The 24,169-nt window shown below is 34.7% G+C and overlaps 3 protein-coding genes and 2 pseudogenes across 4 annotated transcripts; all 5 read right to left on the bottom strand.

Moving 5' to 3' along the window:
- Positions 1-2,455: 2,455 nt before the first annotated feature.
- On the bottom strand, positions 2,456-4,173 carry LOC140973807 (urease accessory protein F-like). The gene is made up of 2 exons (XM_073436874.1): positions 4,021-4,173; positions 2,456-3,414 (listed from the first exon to the last, which is right to left on the bottom strand). Exon 2 carries the CDS (start codon positions 3,395-3,397, stop codon positions 2,663-2,665), a length of 735 nt encoding a protein of 244 aa, XP_073292975.1. The 5' UTR covers positions 3,398-3,414; positions 4,021-4,173; the 3' UTR covers positions 2,456-2,662.
- Positions 4,174-4,685: 512 nt separating this feature from the next.
- Positions 4,686-5,373, bottom strand: LOC140973808 (uncharacterized; annotated as a pseudogene).
- A 51-nt stretch (positions 5,374-5,424) lies between these two features.
- Positions 5,425-6,598, bottom strand: LOC140973806 (molybdenum cofactor sulfurase-like; annotated as a pseudogene).
- A 1,815-nt stretch (positions 6,599-8,413) lies between these two features.
- Positions 8,414-11,769, bottom strand: LOC140973805 (protein HOTHEAD-like). Of its 2 annotated transcripts, none has more exons than XM_073436872.1 (5): positions 11,469-11,769; positions 10,520-11,164; positions 9,943-10,334; positions 8,725-9,284; positions 8,414-8,614 (listed from the first exon to the last, which is right to left on the bottom strand). In XM_073436872.1, exons 1-5 carry the CDS (start codon positions 11,548-11,550, stop codon positions 8,581-8,583), a joined length of 1,713 nt encoding a protein of 570 aa, XP_073292973.1. In that variant the 5' UTR covers positions 11,551-11,769; the 3' UTR covers positions 8,414-8,580. The 2 variants fall into 2 exon arrangements, with proteins under 2 accessions (XP_073292973.1, XP_073292974.1); XM_073436873.1 differs by having other exon boundaries at positions 8,725-9,206.
- Positions 11,770-19,554: 7,785 nt separating this feature from the next.
- On the bottom strand, positions 19,555-23,625 carry LOC140973804 (zinc finger CCCH domain-containing protein 48-like). Its single transcript, XM_073436871.1, has 9 exons — positions 22,921-23,625; positions 22,384-22,479; positions 21,882-21,971; positions 21,616-21,717; positions 21,224-21,370; positions 20,987-21,106; positions 20,814-20,873; positions 20,159-20,256; positions 19,555-19,994 (listed from the first exon to the last, which is right to left on the bottom strand). The coding sequence occupies exons 1-9, from the start codon at positions 23,380-23,382 to the stop codon at positions 19,850-19,852; spliced, it is 1,320 nt and encodes a 439-aa protein (XP_073292972.1). The 5' UTR covers positions 23,383-23,625; the 3' UTR covers positions 19,555-19,849.
- Between the last annotated feature and the right edge of the window lie 544 nt (positions 23,626-24,169).

Genomic DNA, 24,169 nt, shown 5'->3' with positions numbered 1-24,169 from the left:
TCAATAAAGAAGCAGATTGGTACAGTATAGGAGGGGTTCTAAGAGATCATCAAGGTCGTCCTTTGCTGGCCATCGGGAAGCAAATCTCACAGCCTATTGCGGTGGTCCATGGAGAACTTCTAGCGGTCCTTGAAGGAGTAAAACTACTTTCTGAGAAGAATTTCATTAATGTTTTGGTAGAAACAGATTTCTTACTGGCTGTGCAAGCAGTCGCAGCCACGCAGGATGATCTTGGCTATGTTGGTATTTGTGCTTCAGAGATTGGAGAACGCTTCAGAAGCCTTGCAATCTCGGAGTTTTCCCATGTTTACAGATCGGCTAACAAAGTAGCCCATCATTTAGCTCGTTTTGTTTCTTACTCCCGTCCATCTTTTGTATGGTTGAATGGCGAGTTTCCTTCTTGGTTAGTTCAGCTTGTAATGGATGATTTATCTCAATAAAGTTACAAGTTTTCTATATAAAAAAAAAACATATAATAATTGAGTTTCCCTGGTTTTATTGTTATTATTTTGAATTAATTAATTTTTTTTGGTACAATATAAATATAAAAACTCATATGAGACGCTCTCACGTATCAATTTTTTTAGACGAGTCCAATCTCATCCGACAATTAAAATATCACTTTTTGAGCAGTTTTTGTGTGTGACGAAGACGGGTTGACCTGATATATAATTTTCATGAAAAATAATAATTTTGGAATAAAAAATTATACTTTTTCACAAGTTGGATAGAGTCGGAAATATGTCTCACATAATTAAACTGTGAGACATTTTAACAAGAATTTTCTTGTTACTTATTATGTCATAAATATTAATTTTTCTTGCATGTATATATTAGATCGATCTATCTTACAAATATAAATCGATGAGACCGTCTCACAGAAGACCTACTCAATTATAAATTATGATCAATTTTTAAATATTTATATACCGCGGTTCAAAAATGACAAAATTTAGTATAATGATATTACTTTTTAATATGTTTCAAAAATATTTCACTTACTCCAAAAATTTGATTTGTTAATTAAAAATAATAATTAATTGTGCCCATAACCATTATGTGTAGATAATTTCTCTAATACGATTAGGAAAAATGTGAAATATTTAATAAAATAATAATGTTTTCGATCCTCTTTTCGATCCAGACGGATAAATTCAATCATTGAATTTAAGGCCCAAAATAATGTTTATTTAACAGCTTTCATGAAGGCCATAATAAAACAGATCCATTGAAGGTCCAATGGAAAAATTTTTATTACTAGCACAACATTCTTCTTTAAAAAAGAAAATCAATTTTATTTTGTACAAATAGGAATTAAATATGATTCCAATAATTTTCAATTATAAGGTGAGCAATATCAATATGGAAGTCTAATATTAAATATGTAATTGAAAATTAGAATCCATGCCATTCCATCATAAATAATCATAAAGCTAACAACCAATATAAAATCATAGATAATAAAATGATATTAGTTAATTAATTATAGCATTCGATTTAATTTTTTGATGATGATAATGATAATAATAATAAACAACTTCCATTCTTTAAATTTAAACTAGAGCATCATACATTTTTGGTATGTTGCGGAAGTTTTTAATAATTCTGAAATGCATTTAATAGTCAATTCCATATTTCACGTTTATCTTTTGTTTATATTTTTCCTCCTACAATTTCACACTTTTACACCTATGGTAAAAACTTGTGTGAGAGGACCGGTCTCATGAGTCGTATTTTGTGAGACAAATATCTTATTTGGGTCATCAATGAAAAAATATTATTTTTTATGCTAAGAGTATTATTTTTTATTGTGAATATCGATAGAGTTGACCCGTCTCACAGATAAAGGTTCGTGAGACCGTCTCATAAGAGACATACTCTATTGTTTGTTATTATTTTTAAAATATAATATTCTCACTAGTTTTTTATATTTTTTTCTAACAGGGGTTTGAAACCAGAAATGAGATATTGTTCACACTAAAATTGAATTTAAATGGAAAGCTTTATTTTTTTGTTATAACATTTCTTTTTCTGATAACTTTTATATAATATTTTTTTTGGAGTAATAATATATTGTATTATTGGAAAAGTTTTTTGTTATAATTTTTACATAATAATTTTTTGTTATTTGCAACTTTTACATAGTAATTTATTTAAAATATGATTATGTGATAATTTCAAAGTTGGAAAATTTTCTGTAACTTAGACAAAATGTCAGAACTTGTGTTAGGCTGGAACAAATGATATGAATTTGGATAGTCATGATCTTTTCATCTAGATTTTAATGTTTTAAATATATGATTCATTATAGTTTTTAGAGTACTATAGAATTACAAATTTATCAAATAAACTTTATCGATGTTGTTTATTAAACTTGAACTAATCGATTTTGTTAGTCATTGTGACACTAAACTAAATATTTATATATAACAATCATACTTCAACTAAAATATATACAAATATTAACGAGATATTTAAAAATTCAATGCATAAATTTCAAAAGCCAAATTTCCAAAAACCAAAATTTACCTTTGTGCGTCTCTATCATTAATACAGTAGTATTATTTAATCCTGCAAGGAATGTATGCATAGAGTGTATCTCGAGCAGATGTAGCATAGGCTTTACGCAAAATATAATGGAGATGGCAAGATAAGCAAAACGTCAAGAACAAAAGAGTCTTGAGAACAAGTATCCATGGCACCCCTGCACAAGATCAAGCAAAGGACATACCTGACACGCATCGTCGACGGCCCGATTCATCCATTTTTTCGACAACTCTTCAGCTACCGGAGCGATCCGATGCTGCAACACAGCAGCACCCAGCGGTCCGACCAGATTCAGCCTCGTGGCAGCAGATATAATGTCTCGCATTGTAACAAACATGTATGCTCTTTGAGCAATCTCGGGCCCGAATCCAAGAAGCGCACATACGAGTCCAAAAATGGGAGCGTGGTGGAAAGCAATGACCCCAGTTGCCAAAGCAGAACTCCTTAATATTTTAAGCAAAGGTACTTCGGAGAAAACTGCTGCAGCTACTCTCATGAGGGCTGATCCTTGAGACATTGATGCCTTACGACTAACATCGTTTGTGAGGGTGGCATTCAGGAATTTATCAAGTTTATGCCATGTTTTTTCGTCTGGTGAAATGGTTATGGCATATATGAAAGGAAGAAGTAGGCTTCCGGTGTTTTCAAGTACATGGATGACATAAGTTTCGAGGTCTTCGGGAAGAACGACTAATCGTGCTTGCGCAGCTGATTCGAGACCGAAAGAATGAGCAAATCCACCGGTGGGGAGTACGGAATCTAAGAGTTGCCATTGACTCCATAACTGAGCAAAACCTGTGGATGGAGACGGCTCCACGTATCGATCGTTTTCTTGACCTTCAACCTCCATATGAATGCCAATTTGCACTAATCAATGATTTAGGAAAGGATCCTAAAGCCGGCATGAAGCTATTAAAATACTCCAGATCTCCTCCATTTTACCAAAAATTATTATGATTGAAATTCAAATCTTTTAAATGCAAACGATCACACTACGTTTCGATGCTGTGCATAAGCAATCGTTGCTACCTAACAATTGTTCTATCACCGCTGCGGTCTCCTAGCTTCGAGTTCACTCATCTATGGCTCACCAAGGGGCCGTTTGGATTGGATCCACAAAAATGAGCTGCATCACATTGCTTATTCACAAAACTGTTCCATTCTTGTTGATCCAAACAAGTCAAACAAACTAAGAAGAAAATGGGAAAAAAAGCAGCAGCATGATAATGAAATTGCCCATAACCAGAACAAGAACTTAATTTTGTGATTTCACCTTAAACAATTGAAGATAATGTGTTTCTGGGAGAAGAAAGATTTGCGGGTTCTATCAAATGTGCAACAAATTATACATATCCAAGAATTAGAGAGCTAATAACATCACCGCCAAGATTAAAAATCAAGTCTTTCACATATAGTGAGATCAAGAATTTATTGAAATCATAAGAGTTATTCTAGCTAATAATTTTTTTTTACCTGATATCTGCTTCTCGCGGGTTGGGGATTCCAGCAAGGAAAATGTAAAAGGAGGTGAAAAAATGGAAGAATTGAGGAAAAAGGGATATCACGTTGACCCTGAATGGGAAGTTTAGCAAACTGAGAATTCTTTAGGTGAGAGAGCCAGTGAAATGAAATGGTTCGAGAAAGCTATAAATGGAACAAAGTTTTATAATATACATACCTACATAAATATTAATATTTAATAATTTGCGGAAGAAATTTTTTTGGAAGGACGTTGAATCGGGGTAATTTCCCTGTTATTTTTTGTTCTGGGAAAATGATCTAAAACTTATTTGATCATTCTTGAATTAGTTACGTTTCTCTCCGTGACTTGCGCAACTGCAAGACTCTTCGGCACTGTTCATTACATGTTTGATGAAATGCCTAAAAGAGAAGTTGATTCGTGGAGTAACAGGGGCAGGGGCAAATAGCTCTTTCAAACAAGAAAACTGTTCGAATTTCACGACTCCGGAATAAAAAATTTGCCTTAAAGTATTCTGTTTGATAAGCAACCGATGTTGAATGTGCAAAATTGCGCTTTGAATTGTATGTATTCCTTGGCCAATATTGCAATATGATCACTTCAATATCATTGTGAAGTATGCATTTCTTGGCATTCTTGTCATGTATCAGCTTCAAAACTAAGATAGTGCAAACAAAAAATTGAACTTCACGCTGAAAAGGTATAGAAAATTCGTGCAATGAAATGATCCCAATCCACCACTTGGATCGGGTATAAATTTTTGTTGTCTGCTCCAATTTAACAATCCAATTTCATGCTCAAACTTCAATGTTTTCTGATTCAGGGCCGTGTACCTCCACCGCTCCTTTTCCGCAAAATCTGCAACCAAGAATCTTGCAATGAATGCCCAGAGCAAATATACATCTTTAAAGTTGGTCAAGAAAGTGAATGCAGCAGTGACCGCAGTAATTCCGGTGTTCACTTTTGCAGTCCTTGATTCTAGATGTTTCTTTTTCTTCGATGTTTCTTGATATTATGCTGTGTTTATCCTCTTCGTACTTCTCCTGGAACCAAATGTGGCGCAAAAATCCATGGCTTAGAGAAATATTGTTTCGATCTGCTAGCTTCTGTAGAAGGATGGAATCGATTTTCTCTCCTTTCCAGTCGTGTATATTGAAATCTAAAGTCTGTCCACGATCAAATTTTACCTTTGGGCCGTATATTGTCACCAAAGGAAAGTTTTCGAACCTATTAGCATGCTGAAGTTTCATGAGAGAATTGACTAACCAATTGATGAGATACCTCCCTCTACTACTTATCAGCATTCATGCCAATGAATCAACCTGATCCAAGCATCTGCATTCCATTTTGTATCTTTCATTGTCCTCAGAAATTTTACGGACAGAATCTTGTTCTGTTCAACGTTTTGATAGTTTTTCGAGCTCTGTATCTGTGCCTGAAGAATCTTCGACGAAGCTGAATAGATCCTTTGATGGAATGATAGATACAGTTCCAGCACCAGTTGAACCTTCCAAGATTTGTCCTGTACTTTTCTTGACAAACAGGCATCCAAATCCAGTTGGGTTTCCCCCGAAAATTTTGTAGAATGAGCAAACGAGGAAATCCGGTTGAAAAAGTGACAGCCCGAAGCTATCATTTTCTTTCGGCCCCAAGGAACAGGCATCAAACAAGACATGCCATCCGTGTTCCTGTGCCATTGTCATCCATTTGTGAGAATAGCAGAACTCCTGTCAATCTTTACTGAAGAGGAAACACGAATAGGCCACTATTTGTCTTTTTCATCTTCTTTCCCACGATCATGTTCTGAAGTTTAACCGATCGGATCCTCATCCTCGGCCATTTGAACTCTGCTGCCATGACACGAGCCCCTCTCTTCTTTGATACATTGATCATCCCCTCAAGTGCATCGCTCTCATGATCATATACCGCGAGTAGTTTTCGACTAGATTGAAAAGGTAAGATTCTGCCACAAGTATGTAAGCAGAAGACATATTAGCTGTGAAAACCATATAATAATCATTTTGAGAGATTTAAAGAAAATCCATTATTCTTCTCTTGAATGCAGATTCAAGCTCGGATCCTTCCCCACCATGAATCAGCTAGCTGTGACTTGAGGTATACTGACTTGAAATTCAAACAGAAAAATGGAAAACCAGACTCTTGAGTTTGAGAAGAAGCTGCAGATTCAAATTCGACTGGCTTAATCTGAGACTGCAAAAAGAGGCCAAAACCGATATAGTCAAGGCACACATGGTTAGAAACATCGAGTTCGCCATACTCTTGAGGTCAAATCTTGTCAATTCTAACAGTTTCTTCATACTTTGGATACACTTCAACGAACTGCATGTACGATTCTTAAGAAGAAGGGATGGATTCGTGGTTTGTAAAATGTGAGCTAGGGAAGAAGGAAAACTTTGTCACGGCTCCAAAATTGTGACGACATACTGAAGAAGTTGTGCTTCGAATCTTTGTGGCGTGTTCTAGTTGCGGTTCCCGTGTATTGAAGATGAGGATTAGGACAGCAACCTTGAAGCATACTTGTGTTGCCTCCTTCAATCTGGGTCGATTCATTTTTTTCTTTGTTTCTTGAGGTATTTTTGGTCATTGGTTCTGTAAGGAAAGTTGTACAGGAAATAAACATATTGTGTGTATCAGAATTTAGTGTTGTGCTCGGTGTTGCCAACACCAGCACACAACACGTCAGCGGAAATTAATTATTAACACACAAATATAACTTTAATGAATAAACACTGGATTTTAAATTATGCACAAGTACGAATACTTATGCGATGCCTCATGACAAAAATTCACTAGAAAAATATGTAAACCGTTTACACCAAAACAATACTAGTGAAAATAACCAAACTAAATTCCTTGACACTCTAAGGAATTAACATGCATCAAAATAAACCAATACTAAAAACTAGATGCATAAAATAAAAACGTATTGCTGAAAACCAAACGACACCACTCTTCGATCAACACTCTGCGTCAGTGTTGTTCTTCGAGTGTTGGCAACTCTAATCAGCAACACGGCAAAGTCTGTGACTCAATCACACAAAGTCTTCAACATTAAAAATATTCTTCAGTAATATTTGTAAAAGGACTATGCACTAAGTCCACGAAGAACCACACAGAGACTACACACGAGAAAGCTCACGAAGACACAAAAGAACACTCTTCAAAACCACGAAAGGAGACTCTCCAAAAGATCACTCAAAAGATCACAAAAAGGTCTCCACGAAGAATCTAGCTTTGCTCTCTCTCCAAAGCTCTTCTCTCTCTAAAGCCTTTTTTTCTGTCTCCACACCAACCCCTGTACGGCTGTGAAGCTCAATTATTTATATTTCATGCTTGACCTAGAAAAAGAGTCCTATAAAATATGGAAACAATATTTTCATTAGTTATAAAACACTTTCAAACAATGATAAAATATCTTGGAGATAAAAATCATATTAAAAACAAATCTTATATTATCTATAGATAAATCTATCAAGATCTTATCATTTAGAAATAAATAAAACAAAATATTATAATCCAGAAATAAATCAAATAAAATCTTTTAATCTAGAAATACAAAATCTTATATTATCAATTTAACAAAATAATAAAGGAATAAAATATTCCTTTCAGGTTCATTGTTTTAATGTAGTTTTAATGCTTGCTTTTGAAGAGAAGTGTGAAAAAAGTATTGTTTTCCTGTATTGATTGGAAAGGGTCGTTCAAATGATTATATTCCATAGCACAAGCATTGACTTCTTCTTTTGAACTTGTTTAATGCTTGACTTAGCATCATGAGTCGCGGTGACTTTCAATTATAATTAATGTAAACGGGGTACGTTGCGTATTTTTAAAGTAAATTTTAAAAATTATAATCGTTACATTAAAGAAAATTACCATAAAATCCGAAATTTATTTTGTGTTATGATCATGAAATAAAATATTAAGAAAAACATTTCGAGTTTTTAATGTAGATCCTAAAAGGAAGAATATTTACTTTGAATTTCTACAAAAATCACTCAAAATTTAACGATTTCTCATCATAAAAGGGTCGAATATCTGCTGACCTCTCCTTAAATCTAAACGTACGACGCGATTCCTGATATAATCAAATTAAAGGGTTCTTCCCTTATTGACCAAAGGCAAGAACGGCAGTATGCCATTGAACCAAAAGGGAAATGGTAAGCATCCAAAAATCACAGGACAACTCTCCTTTGGCAGGTATAGATGTAACTGGGTCGAAATTGAATTTTATATATATATATATATAAATCCTTTGAAATTCATGCCAATTAATTTGAGGTATAATCTGGTGATTCCTTTTCATGGATTAAAAAAAATTTCCTTCAAATGATCAAATCTTTAATGCACTTATGTAAAGTCAATATCTAAGTGGGAAAAAAGTAGAAGTGGAATACATTATTGATACAAGAATTCTCGGCCGGCATATATCAGGCGAAGCAAATTTTGAGCAAATATAAGTAATAACAATTTATGAACTCTTTCCCAATACTTTTTGTTCTACAAATACAATAAAAATAATAATAACAAATTCATCTCTCGGTCAAAATCTTCAGCCCCATGTACCTTCAATTCAACAATGATAATAAAAAGAGTTAATTAAAATTAATCCAATTCTCAAAAAATTAATCATCTTAATTTAGTGAAATCGAAACTCGCTAATTTTAATTTCTTACCTTCCAAGCATCATGACAGTAGCCTGAGGATTAGTGCCCGGAGAATTATAAAACGTCGATCCGTCGATCACACGTAGTGCATCGACACCAAGAACTCGGTAATCTCGATCGACGACCCGATTCACTTGGCACCCTCCATGATAATGCCATATAGTCATCACAGTGTCTATACAAAACTGTTCCATCGAATATGTCGATGCAATGTGTTTTCGCCTCAAATTTATCGGCACCGACAACATGAAATCGATCAGGGATTGGAATGAAGCGAAGGGGTACCGAAATGCGGAGAATGAACGAGACTCGACGACCCGCCTTATGATCTCCATGCCTTGGACACACCTTCGCAGGTCTCTAGGGTCTTGGAAGTAGTTAAACGTGACCCGTGGATTGTCTTCTGGGTTTCGGGTTTGGAGCTCCAGATAGCCTGTCGAGAATGGTCCTATTACCTTTTCTAAGATGACTCCGGCTTGTATGTTTCTGCCCTGAGTCGGGTCAGGCTGTTGGATTAGTTCTTGAAAAATACTTGAGTAGTTGGTTGGGAGTGTTAATGAATCTATAGACTGCATAGCGACGTTTACAATGAATAAACATAACTCAAGTTGAATTTGCTTTAAACATAAATTGTAGGCATATATACTTACACTTAGAAGCTCGAGTCGAAGCTCGATACAAGTTTCAATCACAAGATTCACGAGTTATCTAGAGATATCCCGACTTAATCGTATCATTTTGATTATATCTTGTTATACTGATAACTCAATATATTCATTAGTTCGAGTTATAAGAAATATGACACATGTTAAAAAGAAGTATCGTGTAGGAATTGACGACGGCCATTGCCTACATCTTTTGACAAAACTTGCGTACGTTGTCTCAACTTTAGAAAATCGAGATGCGTACACGTTTCTTCTTTTGACAATCAAGCTCCCACAATAAACTCGTTGATGGTATGAGACGCCTATATATACAAACGTTTGAGGTCCCTAAACATACAATCTTATACAGAATAATACACCATCTATAGAGAGATTGGAGTGTTTAGAATCGGAGGAAAATCAGAATAGTTAAAGATGATTCAATGGCTGAAGGTAACGTTTGATTTAGCTTCCGCATATTTGTTTATCATGTTTATATACGTGTAGAAACATGATTTTTGAGAAAATTTCTAACATGTGGCATAGAAAACATTATTTATTTATTTTAAAATAACGTACTAACCTGGTTTGCCAACTTGGCAAAATCTTGAGCGATTCTATACGCCCAAACCACCTCAAAGAAACCACTAGCAGCTTCAACATAGCTGCCTAATTCAGTAATTCCCACTACTTCAACAAGAGATATTTCAACGGGCCGGGGCGAAGGAACAAATACCACATTCATTGGGTTGTCCGACATCCCTTGGCCCATCATGTGCTGGTCTAGTATCAAGCTTATTCCATGGGCTTCAAGTTGATGGGCTGGACCAATACCACTCAACATCAACAGTTGTGGGCTGCCCAGTGCCCCAGCCGAAATAATGATCTCGTTCTTGGGCCCATAGTTCAAATACGCCACGTGCCGTAGACCTTTTGAATCTCTAAAGAGAACCCCGTTGGCTTTTGGTCTTTGTCCTTCGAATATTATTTAATCACATTATATTATAATATAAGCCAATAGATATTTTTTTACTTTAATGTTATATGATGCAAATTTAACTCGATATAACATAAAATGGACCAATTTAAAAAGTTAATCATATTGGACCCGAGCCTTTTCGGTTTGCAAGTAATGGAATTAATAGGGAAAATTTTGTTACCTGGAGCAGTGCTAAACAAGACTTGATGAACAGTTGCATGCAAATACACACGAATCTTGGTTGAATCAGCATACTCCAGCAAATCCGCCGCCGTATGCCTGTATCCATTTTCGTCGAAAATGGACCCTCCCACCTTCGTCCCGTGCAGATGCTCGAACGTGAATCCCCTGTAGGGCAAGATCCCGGCGTCGAGAAGGCCGTCCCTCACGGCGGCTTGCCACGCCGCCACCGGTGGCTCGAACGCCACCTTCCTCTCAACCCACTCGTAAGATTCGTTCACCATGAGTGGGTCCCACCCCACCTCCCGGACGTACTCCGCGCCTGCCCTGGTGAAGAACCCTGCGTTGATGGCGGAGCTGCCGCCAAGGACACGGCCGCGGTGGTTGAAAACCCCGTCGGTGGAGATGAATTGCTGCGCGGCGGAGGTGGGGGAGGTGTCCGCGAGGGAGAATGCGAAGCCGCTTATGTTGGTGACGTTGGGGTTGTTGTAAGGCAAGCCGCCTCTTTCGAGGACTAGTACATTCGCGAAGGAGGAAAGGGTTGCGGCCAGCGCGCATCCGGCCGTTCCGCCTCCGACTATTATGTAGTCGTAGTACTCTGCCGGCGGAGCCGATGTAGCATCTCTTGCAAAAGATTTGTACGGTGCTAACATATAGAAAAAATCCATATAGAAATGTATTGTAAGTTTGATGGACATACAAGCTAGAAAAGAGGAAAGAAACAGATTCTTAAAGTGTTACATAAATTTTGTTAAAATATTTTGAAAAAAAAAAATCGAAAAATCGAAAAACATTGTAAAATGTTAAAAATGTAATTATATGATATATAACACAACGTAATTAGCCCATTACTTGAAATCATTTCACTTATAATTCGATATAGTAGATTCTTATATAAATAAAATTGGTTATATTTTTAAAAAAAACCTACCACTTCCGTAGAAACACACCTTTTTCTGCAGAACAAGAAGCAATGAGCAAAAGAACCCGAAAAGCCAAAGCCACACCGCAAAACAATCTTCTTGAAACCATATTATAAATCTCAATAATACTCAAACAAAAAATTCAGAAATAACCATATAAAACTTGGGTTGATTTCTGCACTAAACACATGAAGAACCCAATTCTTTTTATAAACATTTCAGCAATTTAATCGCCAAAAACATTCATTCTTCTTCATCGATCACTAAGACTGAGAAAAAGAATTGCAGTTCACCGGAACCTTAATGGCACCAATTTTTCATCTAAAGATTCTGCTGTACCCATTAAATTAAAGAGTTTGTTGAGGGATTTATTTAATGCATGTGGGCAGTTCGTTTCTTTTACCTGTTCATAACATTTGGCAAATCTTTGGGGAAAAAAAGGGGTGGTAGTGATGATGCCTATTTAATGCTTTCACTAATGTTTTTTCTTGGAGTGGGTCTTATGTGAGACCGTCTCATGGATCTTAATATGTGAGACGGGTCAACCTTACCCATATTCACAATAAAAAGTAATACTCTTGGCATAAAAAGTAATATTTTTTTATGGATGACCCAAATAAAGATCCGTCTCACGAAATACGACCCATGAGACCGTCTCACACAAGTTTTTGTCTTTTTCTAAGTTTGGAATGTTTTTTAAATGGAAAATGATACAAGATTCGATGTGTCTTCTTTCTCTATTTTTTTTTAAAAAAAAAAAAAGAGAAGGAAAAAACTGGTCGGACTTTTTCTCTAATGTCATTTGATCCGTGGTTTAATTTGATAAACATGTATTAATTACAAATCATTATTTCATCGATATAACTTTTGCATCAACATTATTTTTAAGGAAAAATTGACAAAATAGTCCAGTATAAGTTTGATTATTTTGTGTTTTAGTTTTGCAAGTATTAGATTTTGATTTCTAGTTATGTAAATTAGGTTATGATTTGGATTTCGATCCTATTTTATCGGAATGCTTATGTGGTATCAAAAAATACTGATACATCGAAAAATGCTAATGTATTTGACATCACGTTAGCACTCCATAAAAAACTAAAAACCAAAACACTTTATAACTTACATTACCAAAACACAAAATAACCAAACTTACAACACAATTTGACTATTATCCCTAATTTTAATAACTTAGCAAAAAAGAAAAATTAATGTTAATAATTTGCATGGTACATGTTCATAGAAAAAAACTATCATGAGACCGCCTCAATAATCAATTATGTGAAACATATTTTTTAGCCTATCCGACCAATGAAAAAGTATTACTTTTCACTTTAGGTATGAACTAGATCTATCCGTGTCACAGATCTCACATTATCATGAATATATAAATCGTGAGATCGTCTCATAGATTAATAGGTAAGACGAATGAGAAACATATTTGGGCCAAACCACATATATTTTATAAAATATATGTTGAAAATTTAGTAGATGTATAATTTGATCGTTTATGTTGATGTGATTCTCTTTACCTTTAAAGTTTTTGCAATATTTGTTAATAATATTTTAATTCTCTTTGTGTGCGTCTGTTTTTTTAAAAAAAATTAAATACCCTTACCTGCAATTTTTTCGACCGAGCTACATTATATTTTAATATTTAAAAACATAAAATTTCTTACATAATCACTTGTATACAATTAAATATATTGCTAGTATAACACTATACCGTGACAGAGTAATATTATTTATTTGTATTATATATTTTTTAATTTTAATTTATGACTAGCATTCTTATTTTTGTTCATAAAATAAAATATAAGTACTGAAAATGGAGTGCATTAATTAATATGGTGTGGTTTTCTTGGCCATGTTGACTATGGAGGCACATATTAGACCATTTACATTTTACATAATGATCTCAATAAATAATTAGCAACTTTTTTTTTTGGCTTTCTACCTGTTTTAAATGGAATATATTTGGAATAGTGAAGTTTTGAGTCAAAAATATTGTTTAAACAAAAGCTCTTTTTTCAAAATAATAATAAAAGAAATATGATAATTGATAGGATTTTATTTAACAATTTTTTTACAGTAAAAAATAGGGGGGAAAAACCTTTTTTTATTCATTTAACTTGCCTAGTTTTGAATTTTAGTCAACTAACTTGTTAAAATTTAGCCTGAATGTAGCAACTTTTAATTTTGGTATATTTTAATCCAAATAATGTCATGGTTTAAGATAAATTAGCAATTTACAGTGTGCATTTTTCGATGTGCAAATCAGCATTCCCACGAAGTAAGACTAAAACCCGGAAAAAGTTATTCTACCAAACTAAAATTTGAATACTTAAAGATTGTTTGGAATAACTCTGTTGGAAGTACTTCCTAGATTATATTTGGATGAAAGTTTTTTGAGTTGTTCATAAATATATGTTTCTATTTCAACTTCTATAATTTTTTATTAGAAGTAAGATTAAAATAAATTTTTTTTACTTTTTTTTTGTTAATTATTTAAAATTACGATTTGAATTTTTTTCTGTAAAACTTATAATATTATACAACTTCCCTCAATTTTTATAATATGTTTTGGAGATTATTTAAAAACATAAAATTTTATTTATATATGAGTTTTTAAGAATTTTAAATGACATTCATAAAATTAAAATCATTTGTTTTTTAAAAGAATAGTCTCTTGTGAGACGATTTCACGAATCTTTATCTGTGAGACGGGTCAACCCTACCGATATTCACAATAAAAAGTAATACTCTTAGCATAAAAATTAATATTTTTTTATGGATGACTCAAATAAGAGATCCGTCTCACAAAATATGACCCGTGAGACCGTCTCACACAAGTTTTTGCCTTTTTAAAAATATTTTATATTTTTTATAATTGTCATTTCTAGTATTTTTTTTAACAAATTTTGTGCTTTTCTAAAAAAAATTTCATTTGTTTCTTTTATTTTTATTAATTTTATATAAATTTTAAAGCATTCATATTATAACAAAATAAATTAATATTGATACAAAATATTCAAATTTGATAATAATTATGAAAATACATTGTTGATGATCTGTGTCAAAATTAAGTTAATTGAATGACATAAATTATAAGTTACAAATATTGTTTCCATTAATTCTTTCAAATTGAATATACAGTAGTGGTAAGTAATAATTGCTCATGTGTTAAGCCGGTTTATGTATTAGACTGTTATGATTTAATGTTTTTTGCATTGCACTGCTATTGTAATCTACAGCCTCTGTTACTGCAACAAGCGATTAGTCCTATATACAGTATCAAATAATGTATTGCAAATGAACCATTGAATTAAGCTTTCTGCTATCTTAATTTTTGTTCGAATTCACACTGAAATGGTGGAATGATGATGGTAATCTTTGCGTTTTGAACCACATCCTGCAGACTAATGTGTTTGGAGGAGGGAGCGATGTGTGATCCCTTGAGCGTCGGGGTTCATGCCTGTCATCGTGCCAATGTTGGTGCCGAAACCAATGTGCTGGTAATGGGAGCTGTTGGGGGAATTACACCGAAGCGATACCGACCACGATGATAATATAGTACCCAAAAAATTGCGGAATAAAATAACCAACAAGAACACAAAGATTTACGTGGTTCACCCAATATAGGCTACGTCCACGGAGCACTGCAACTTTTATAACTGGAAGAAATATTACAACAAGTGTACATACCAATACACTCAATATTTCTCACACTCCTAGCCCGAGTATACCGAGAAAATAATTTCACTAACTCACACAAGAGAATTCCCGCACTCAAGAAAAAAATACACTCTTTTTTTATATGCACTCTCTTTTTATCAAAGCTGAAAAGCTTTTGATTTTGGGATAAAATAACTGAAAGAATTGAGCTCTATTTATAACTAATTCCCTCCAGCAACTTTTGTAAACTTTCCGATGTGAGATGTTGTTTTATAATTTTTTATTTAATATGTGGGCCCCACAACTTACCTGACAATTCTCCCACTTGAAGACTTGATTTCAATCATGTCTTCACATCATCAGTGCAGAAGCTCATACCTCCTTTGTTAATCCAGGAGACCAACTGAAGTCAAACACAACTTCAGTTTTTCAATGATAACAGCCTTCGTGAGCATATCAGCTGGATTCTTGCTTTCAGGAATCTTCTCAAGCTTTAAGACTCCATTCACCCGATTTCTAAGGATCCTCATTCCAAGGATTTGTTTTGCAGCATCCAAATCCTTCAAAGCAAATTCCTTTGATAACTCTTTCTCGAGTCTATCAATCTCCTTCAAACAAGCTCCTGCTATCAACATATCATCTACATATATCAATAGTATGATATAATAACCATCAAGCTTCACATAACAACAGTGATCAGCCTGATACATCAGAAAACCATCATTATTCATTACACCATCAAACTTCTTGTACCACTGTCTTGGAGCTTGTTTGAGACCATACAAGCTCTTCTGAAATTTGCACACCATTTTCTCTTTCCTCCGTACTTCAAATCCCTGTGATTGATTCATTTCTTCATCTAGTTTTCCATGAAGAAACCTCGTCTTTGCATCTAACTGTTCCAGATGTAAATCTTCTTTTACCATCAATCCAAGTACAGTCCTGATAGTATTTAACTTTACCACCAGAGAGAAAATATCAGTGTAACCAATGACTTCTTTTTCACATTTTACAACAAGTATTTCTTTGTACCGCTTGCTACCATCGTGTTCTAACCGGTACTCCCACTTGCTATGTATAACCTTTTTACCTTCAGGAAGTTCTGACAACTCCCACATGTGATTGGATGACACTGAATCCATCACATCTTTCATGGCTAACTCCCACTGTTTAAAGGTCTCAAATATCCGATTTATTTTTCACAAAATAAACCCAAAATTTCCTGCTCGAATCGTCAACAGTAGTGCCATAATATCTTGAGTGATCTCCAAGGGATGGCACGCTGATTTCGGTTCTCTAACCTCTTTTGAAAAGCTCATTTTTTTCTGCTTTCCAAAAAATACGGCTTCACACAGCTTGTGTTCAACGATCTTTAATTCCGGTAGCTTTCCGTTTGAAACAACCATCTTCATTCCCTTCTCACTCGTATCCCCAAGTCTACTATGCCATAGACTTGAATTAGCTCCAGCATCCACAGCCACTAATTTATTTCTCAAACTGGAAGTCATATAAAGTGTTCCAGTTTTCTTTCCTCGAGCAACAATCATGGCTCTCTTTTTCACTTTCCAGGAACCATCACCAAAGGTCACCTTATGACCTTCGTCGTCAAGCTATCTCACTGAAATCAGATTGTGTATCAACTCTGGTACATGCCTTACTTTGTTGATTTTTCAGACATATCCATTTGTCATCTTCATCCGGACATCACCCATACCAATTATTTCCAAAGATTTTCCATCAGCCAGGAAAACTTTTCCGTAATCTCCCGCAATGTAATTATCGAATACATCACGATTACCAGTGGTATCAAACGAAGCTCCCGAGTCCATAACCCAAGAATCAACCGGGCTATCCATGGATAGTAATAGATCATCATGTACCTTCTCAGTAACAACATTAGCGTCATTCTTTGTTGATTTATAATTCTTTTTCAGGTGACCAGTCTCACCACAGCTCCAGCACTTCATATTCTTTTCAAGGAGGTTTTTGTCTTTTCCATTTCTTGACTTGGATCTACCACGCCATCGGTTGGAACTCCTTTCACCACGCCTGCCTCTTCCTCTGTTATCAAGATTTAGAGCAGATCTCGATGATGTTGCTTCACCCGAGTCTTTCTTTCGAACTTCTTCAGCAAAGATTTGATCTCTAACATCATTGAGTTGTAGTTTTCCTTTTCCAACAGAGTTGCTAACCGCTGCCCGCATCGGTTCCCAATTGTCTGGTAAAGACGCCAGAAGAATAAGTGCCCGAATTTCATCATCAAATTTGATGTCCACCGATGTCAGGTGGGAGACAATCGTGTTGAATTCATTTATGTGTTTTGCCACCGAAGCACCTTCTCCCATCTTGAAGTTGAATAACTTCTTTATGAGATGTACTTTGTTGTTTGCTGATGGCTTCTCGTACATGTCTGATAGAATGGTCATCATCTCCTCCGTGGTTTTGGCCTCCGCTACGTTATGCGCCACGTTCTTTGTTAGGGTCAATCGTATGACACCTAAAACCTGTCGGTCAAGGAGCTCCCAATCATCATCCTCCATCTTTTCCGGTTTCTTTCTTGATAGAGGTGGATGCAGCTTCTTACTGTACAGATAATCTCTTATCTGTAACCGCCATAACGAAAAATCTGTTCCATCGAACTTGTTGATATCCGGTCCCGATCCATCATCTCCGGCCATCACTTCTCTAGCCTTAGCAAAAAATCTAAAAAATCTTTTCTGATGTGGAAGATCAGACAAAGCTGCAACCACAGAGCATACTCAGAATTCTTAAGAATTTTCACAACAAGGCTCTTATACCAGTTGTTGGGGGAATTACACCGAAGCGATACCGACCACGATGATAATATAGTACCCAAAAAATTGCGGAATAAAATAACCAACAAGAACACAAAGATTTACGTGGTTCACCCAATATATGCTACGTCCACGGAGCACTGCAACTTTTATAACTGGAAGAAATATTACAACAAGTGTACACACTAATACACTCAATATTTCTCACACTCCCAGCCTGAGTATACCGAGAAAATAATTTCTCTAACTCACACAAGAGAATTCCCGCACTCAAGAAAAAAATACACTCTTTTTTTCTATGCACTCTCTTTTTATCAAAGCTGAAAAGCTTTTGATTTTGGGATACAATAACTGAAAGAATTGAGCTCTATTTATAACTAATTCCCTCCAACAACTTTTGTAAATTTTCCCATGTGGGATGTTGTTTTATAATATTTTATTTAATATGTGAGCCCCACATCTTACCTAACAGGAGCAGGGCTGCAGGGCCAATAGGGCTTGTAACATTGCTGGCGGCACGTGCTTTTGGATCTCCAAGAATCGTCATTGTAGATGTTGATGATCATCGGCTATCTGTTGCTTGGAGCTTGGAGCTGATGAAACTGTCAAAGTTTCAACTAATATAAATGTTAGTATCTCTTGCTGTTTTGCAAATGAATTTTGATTATTCAAGAACAAAAAATGAGCGGTTTCTTTTTACTTGAAAAATGTCAATTACATAATGTTTGGTGGCAATTACGTCATCCTACTTGAGTTGTTTATTTGTCAAAAATATTGAAACATGAATGTTTGGGAGGTTATAAGGTTTAAAGGATTTGAGTTTACATTGTTATATCTAGATTTTGGTGCAATAGCAGTCGTGTGATCCTACACATACATTCTATTATAATGACATGGGATAATTGATCTGCTCAAGTTTAAAATTCACAGGGAGGTCGATGTGGTGGGAATATTTCGGTACAAGAACACATGGCCCTTGTGCATAGAGTTTCTGAGCATCGGAAAGATAGACGTGAAACTGTAGAAAGTTGTATAAAAATGGTGTCAATAAGAGTATAAAAGAAATATACTCCATCTGTAATGGAACTTGGTTTCTCCCTTTTGTCTTTATATAAGCTTGAAATAAAGTTCAGGTTTCTGAATGTGAATTTTCTTGGTGCTTTGGAAATCCAAATTTTATATTCTTCTTGATTCTTATGCAGATATTGCCTTTTCCTAACGTGGGTATTTCCAAAAATTACAATCTTTTGACCTACAATACTTATTTACGGATAAAAATATTTTTATATGTTTAGAATAGAAATTACAATTTCAGATCCATAAAATGATTTGTTTTTAAGCTATAGTCTAATTCCATAAAATGATTTCTTTTTATTTTTTCTTAGATATATTAATATATATAATGCAATGTTGTATTCTCGTCATATAGTCATAGAAGATAGCACAATGTCCAATAAATAATATTTAATTGATTAGTTGCTTCAAGCGAAAATAACCAAAATCAAAACCAAGAACCACATCAATTAACAAATCGAAAGAAGGGGCCAAACTTGAATTTTTTGAGACCATTGTGTGAAATTTATTCATACTTTTTGCAATGAAACGACTGTTTGGGGTCATCAAACATTGGTATTGAGACGAAGATAGAAAGAATAAGATGAGCAAAGCATCAATTATTCATAACTAAACATTACAACGGCTCAAGTTCATAAGCCTGAATGAGACCACACACATTTACTATATTCACCTTACATTTAGGTAACTTAAAGTTTACACAACGATCCTCTAGTCAAACTACCAACTTTAGGACCCAAAAAATGGAGTAAAATGGAAGCAGCAATCCTCTCATCTAGCGTTTGTTTTCTTGAACTTGTACAGAGTAAAAATCAAGGCACCAAGACAACATTAAAGTGACTCAATGAATGGTTAATCATTTGTATCTCATGATGCTACAGCTGCTGGTTCAGTCGTCCACTTCCATACTTGCACCAGGCCGGATCCATCTCCGATGAAAAATAAACCACCAGGGCCGATTTGAATGGAGCGAACCTCTTTCTGGGAAAAGATCTTCCCTCTCTCGGAAAATCTAGTACAGAAAAACAACCAAAATGAAAGGATAATATGGGTTATTGTTATCAAGCCTCAGTTCTTAAAGTAGAGTTGGGGTTGAATAGAATTCAGTGTGATCATACGAGATCAAAGCCTGGATCATCATGTAACAAGAGACAGGTATCAGCATATGGGACTCACGATGGTAAATCATAAACTCGGATGCAATTGTCATTGACAGAGCACATCAACACTGGCTTGCCTTCTGAATCATGCATCCCACATAGTGTGAGTAAACCCTGCAGAAAACTATTGCAGTTAAAACCAGGTATTTTACTAGCATTGATAACAAGATTAACTAATGAATAATAATTACAAAAAATTACAGGATAATAAATTTTATAGCTTATTTATGACCAACATATAATTGTATACTAGCAAATTTTGGTACGCGATGGGTGCATATATTTAAATTTAATTAAAAATTATTTTCCTTTATCTAAGTTATTTGAGTTTTTATTTTCTTATGTTTTTTCATAGTAATATTATATGCAATCAATATATGTTTTTATTGTTTTAAAAATTTAAAACTAAAATGGTATGCTTTAATTAGATGAAGTGTTTCGAAAAACTGGAAAAAAAATCAAGATATTAAAGGTCGTCATCTATACAGGGGCATTTTAGGAAAAACACATAAAAAACCAAGAGATCAAGATGGATATTACGTTGTGCTCTTCCTTAATAATATAGTAAAATAATAGATTAATATAAAGATGCGGTTGCAGTTGTCATCATAATGATTCCACTCAGAAGAAGAAAAGATGCGTAAACAAGTAAACAGCAAACAAAAACATACATATTCCTCTGTATGGGTATATGTTACATCCAAATTCCCAGTCTCTGTTACAGCCCAAACCTGTGCAAAGTAGGGAAATCAACAAAAAGCCAAGTCAATTATCTATTACAGATATATTTCTAAGTCGAAGGATACAGATGGGAGGAGCATCAAAGTTTAGGAAGAATACAAACCTTTACAGTTTTGTCCAATGAAGCTGACAAAAGAAACTGATCCCAGCATAAAACGGACATCACAACATCTGCATGCCCTGTTAAAGTCTGTAGGCACTGTAAAGTTTCCAGGCTCCATACCTGAGCATAGAGCATATGACATATAACATTCATAAAATAAGAACGACAAGGACAAAATTTAGTAGGAAACTCTGTAGCAAAGAAACTGAATGCACGTGTCTCGGGAGGCAAACTTACTTTAATAGACTGGTCCATGGAACCAGAGTACATTTTGTTACCTCCAACAACTAGCGACACAACAGCAAGGGTGTGGTCCTTGAGAGATGCTGCTGGTTCAAAGCAGTTGGCGACTACATTGAATTTCCATGCCAATATTGCCCCATCCTGCAGTAGATAACCACAATCAGATTAATTGAGGCTAGTGGTGTGCACAAGAGCATCCCTATCTATGACTATAACGAGCAATAAATCACTTTCAGTACATGCGCATTGTCATAGCTCATCCCTCCCTCTAGAAACTAAAAATTATGAGATAATATTTGTGCATGGATAACAAAATAGCTGCAGACAGTTCATTAACATAATGAAAACAACAACATATTTTCTTATCCCAAAATAGGCCAAAATACCTGTGTACCAGCAAAGAGGAACTCATAGCCAACGACAAGGGAATAGACTTGGCCAACTGGTCCATTTAAACTGAGCTCTGCAGAAGTTTGAGTATTCCACGCCTAGCACAGCACACAAAAAGTGAGTGACTAAAATAGTAGGACATTGATGAAGCAAGTGGATACAGGTCTAAACGTAGACAAGCAATAGAGTAATAAACAAAGCAGTATAATGGTGAACCAAAACAAGGGTAACTGCAGTTGCTGCATTTAGTTTTTTATCTTACCTTGACAAGATTTGTTAAACCAGCAAATACCCAAGGGCCTTCACTTAGCATACATCCAACAGCACCACCTAAATTCACTACGCCTGACAGCTGTAGGGTAAAACAGAAATGAAAAAGAACCACAAATTGATTAAGTACAACTATTCTATGTTATCGAGACTCCAGTAATCAAAAGACCAAAGTAAATAGGAAAAAAATATCTGAACCATGCAATGGAAGTTGCAATAGGAGTTGATATGAATCAACCCAATCCTACAGTTTCTGTATCTTGTGTATTTTTTCACCATCTGTGTACTATTACCTCCCAATTTTACTTAGCTCAGAGGATCTCAAGCATATTAACATATGCCAAGTTGATTTTTTTTTTTTTTTGGTTTTAAATTGTGAAACTATGTAAACAGCCATCAGCAAGCTGCGGTCTACACCTTAAATATTTGGTCTCCAAACACAAGTAATATATGCATATCAACTGTTAAGAACAGAAAATTGAAATGTAAACAACCTGACCCGACTGGCAGTCCCAAACTCTAACAGTCTCATCTTGACTCCCAGTGTACAGCTTATCTGACCCCGAGGGTAAAGTAATCCCAGTAACAACCTGATTGAATTTTTTTTTGTTTCAAGACAAAGGTAAAACAACATCTATGACATATTGCAACAAGTAATGCTGACTCAATAACATGTAATTAAAATTTTAATTACGAAGTGCAATGAAATAAACCATCCGTTATACACCAAAACACCAAAAGAACACAACATTATCTAAGGAAAAACAGCAATATCAATTATATTAACTCAGTTATTTTTTTTTCCATTTAAAACCAAGATAATCATCGTTGAGTTTGACAACACCTTCTGAGAAATCGGCAAACCAAAGAATTCCAGGATCTAAATACACATAATAAAACATTGCATATTCTTCAGCTAAATGAAATAATTATACAATTCAAACAAAAGAAAAATCCCACAACGAAATCGAACTCCAATTCACAACAATCCAAGATCCTTTTATAACCATGAGCAAAGTAGTAAAGACAACCTGCTGATGGCCTTCAAGTGGCGTCAAAAGCGAAAAGCAATCTCCCGCAGACCACTGATGCAAGTATTTACAAGTATCCCCATATCTACAGCTCCCTTGCGTCCTCCAATGATTACACAATTTCTCAATCTTCTTCATCTTCGTCCTATCACCACTAGCAGGCTGTCGCGATTGCTCTCTACCCCACGTGTTACTGTTATTACTAAAATAATTATTGTTCCCACTTCTCCTCAATCCTCCACCGGCTCGATACTTATCATCCGTACCAAACCCCTGATGCGCCGCCCTCTTCCCATTCGCCGCCGCCGGCAACTCGCTGTGCAAATAAGGGCACGGGAATTTCGTGCACTTCCCTTGTCTCCAAAAAATACAGACTTTTTGCTGCTTGTTATTGCTCCCACTATCGCTCGAAGACGATGGCCCGAGTCTGTTGAAAATACGTCTTCCTCCATCCACATCCATGATTAATCACACGGCAGAAGATCGTAACTACAGCTAAAAACAGGAAATTTCTACCAGGTTAATTGAAATAAACAAGAGTTTTGGATGAGATCGCGCGCGAGTGGATTCAGGAATTTTGTTTGATCTGGAAACTATGAATATAATATATGGAATCGGAAATATGGAAACCAAGGCTTTTAGAGGATTAAAATTTAAAATCACAAACCCTAATTTTTGGTGATTGCAAATTGATTTTCGACAGGAAGACGACCTCTGATATTTTTTAATCTAACTTTATAATTGAATAAATTTATTAATATTTTTACCCAATAAATTTTTTTATGCAATTTAGAATATCCAAATTACTTACGACGGACATATTCCGTTTTATAATATATTATTAGTCATGTACAATAATTTTTTTAATGTTAAATAATTTTTGTGTAAAAATTTTAATTTACTGTTTATAATTTATTTTTATAAATATTTATGGTGTTTTATAATAACATTTTAATAAAAATTATTAAAATTTAGATAAGACCGAGATAGTTTTTGTTTATATTAATAAAATTTACATGATAAATTTTTTTTCCAAAATCTAATATTAAATAAAGTAAAGATATATTTGATATTAAATTAAAATCATATCATGTGTTAAAATCAGGTAGTTTATTATAAAGTGGTTCATATGTAATATTATTATGTTATAATAGAGAGACAAATTTGAGAATTTGTTAATAATAATAATACTTTGAAGCTGAGAAAGTGCCGAATTTTTAAATTTTCCCCAGTTTTTGGAAAACTGAGG

This window comes from Primulina huaijiensis, chromosome 3 (genome assembly GCF_012295235.1).
Source record: "Primulina huaijiensis isolate GDHJ02 chromosome 3, ASM1229523v2, whole genome shotgun sequence".
Classification (NCBI taxonomy): Eukaryota; Viridiplantae; Streptophyta; class Magnoliopsida; order Lamiales; family Gesneriaceae; genus Primulina; species Primulina huaijiensis.
Note: the sequence above shows the minus strand (reverse complement) of the source record. Positions and strands in the feature narration are given on the sequence as shown.

Excerpts from the sequence above, each read along its gene's own strand:
- LOC140973807 (XM_073436874.1), bottom strand. The coding sequence starts at position 3,397 with ATGGAGGTTGAAGGTCAAGAAAACGATCGATACGTGGAGCCGTCTCCA.
- LOC140973805 (XM_073436872.1), bottom strand. The coding sequence starts at position 11,550 with ATGGTTTCAAGAAGATTGTTTTGCGGTGTGGCTTTGGCTTTTCGGGTT. Across the intron at positions 10,335-10,519 it reads CTTGTTTAGCACTGCTCCAG|GACAAAGACCAAAAGCCAAC; the intron begins GTAACAAAATTT and ends TAATATTCGAAG. Across the intron at positions 9,285-9,942 it reads TTGCCAAGTTGGCAAACCAG|TCTATAGATTCATTAACACT; the intron begins GTTAGTACGTTA and ends GTCGCTATGCAG.
- LOC140973804 (XM_073436871.1), bottom strand. The coding sequence starts at position 23,382 with ATGGATGTGGATGGAGGAAGACGTATTTTCAACAGACTCGGGCCATCG. Across the intron at positions 21,107-21,223 it reads CCATGGACCAGTCTATTAAA|GTATGGAGCCTGGAAACTTT; the intron begins GTAAGTTTGCCT and ends CTCTATGCTCAG. Across the intron at positions 20,257-20,813 it reads ATACCCATACAGAGGAATAT|GGTTTACTCACACTATGTGG; the intron begins GTATGTTTTTGT and ends AGTTTTCTGCAG.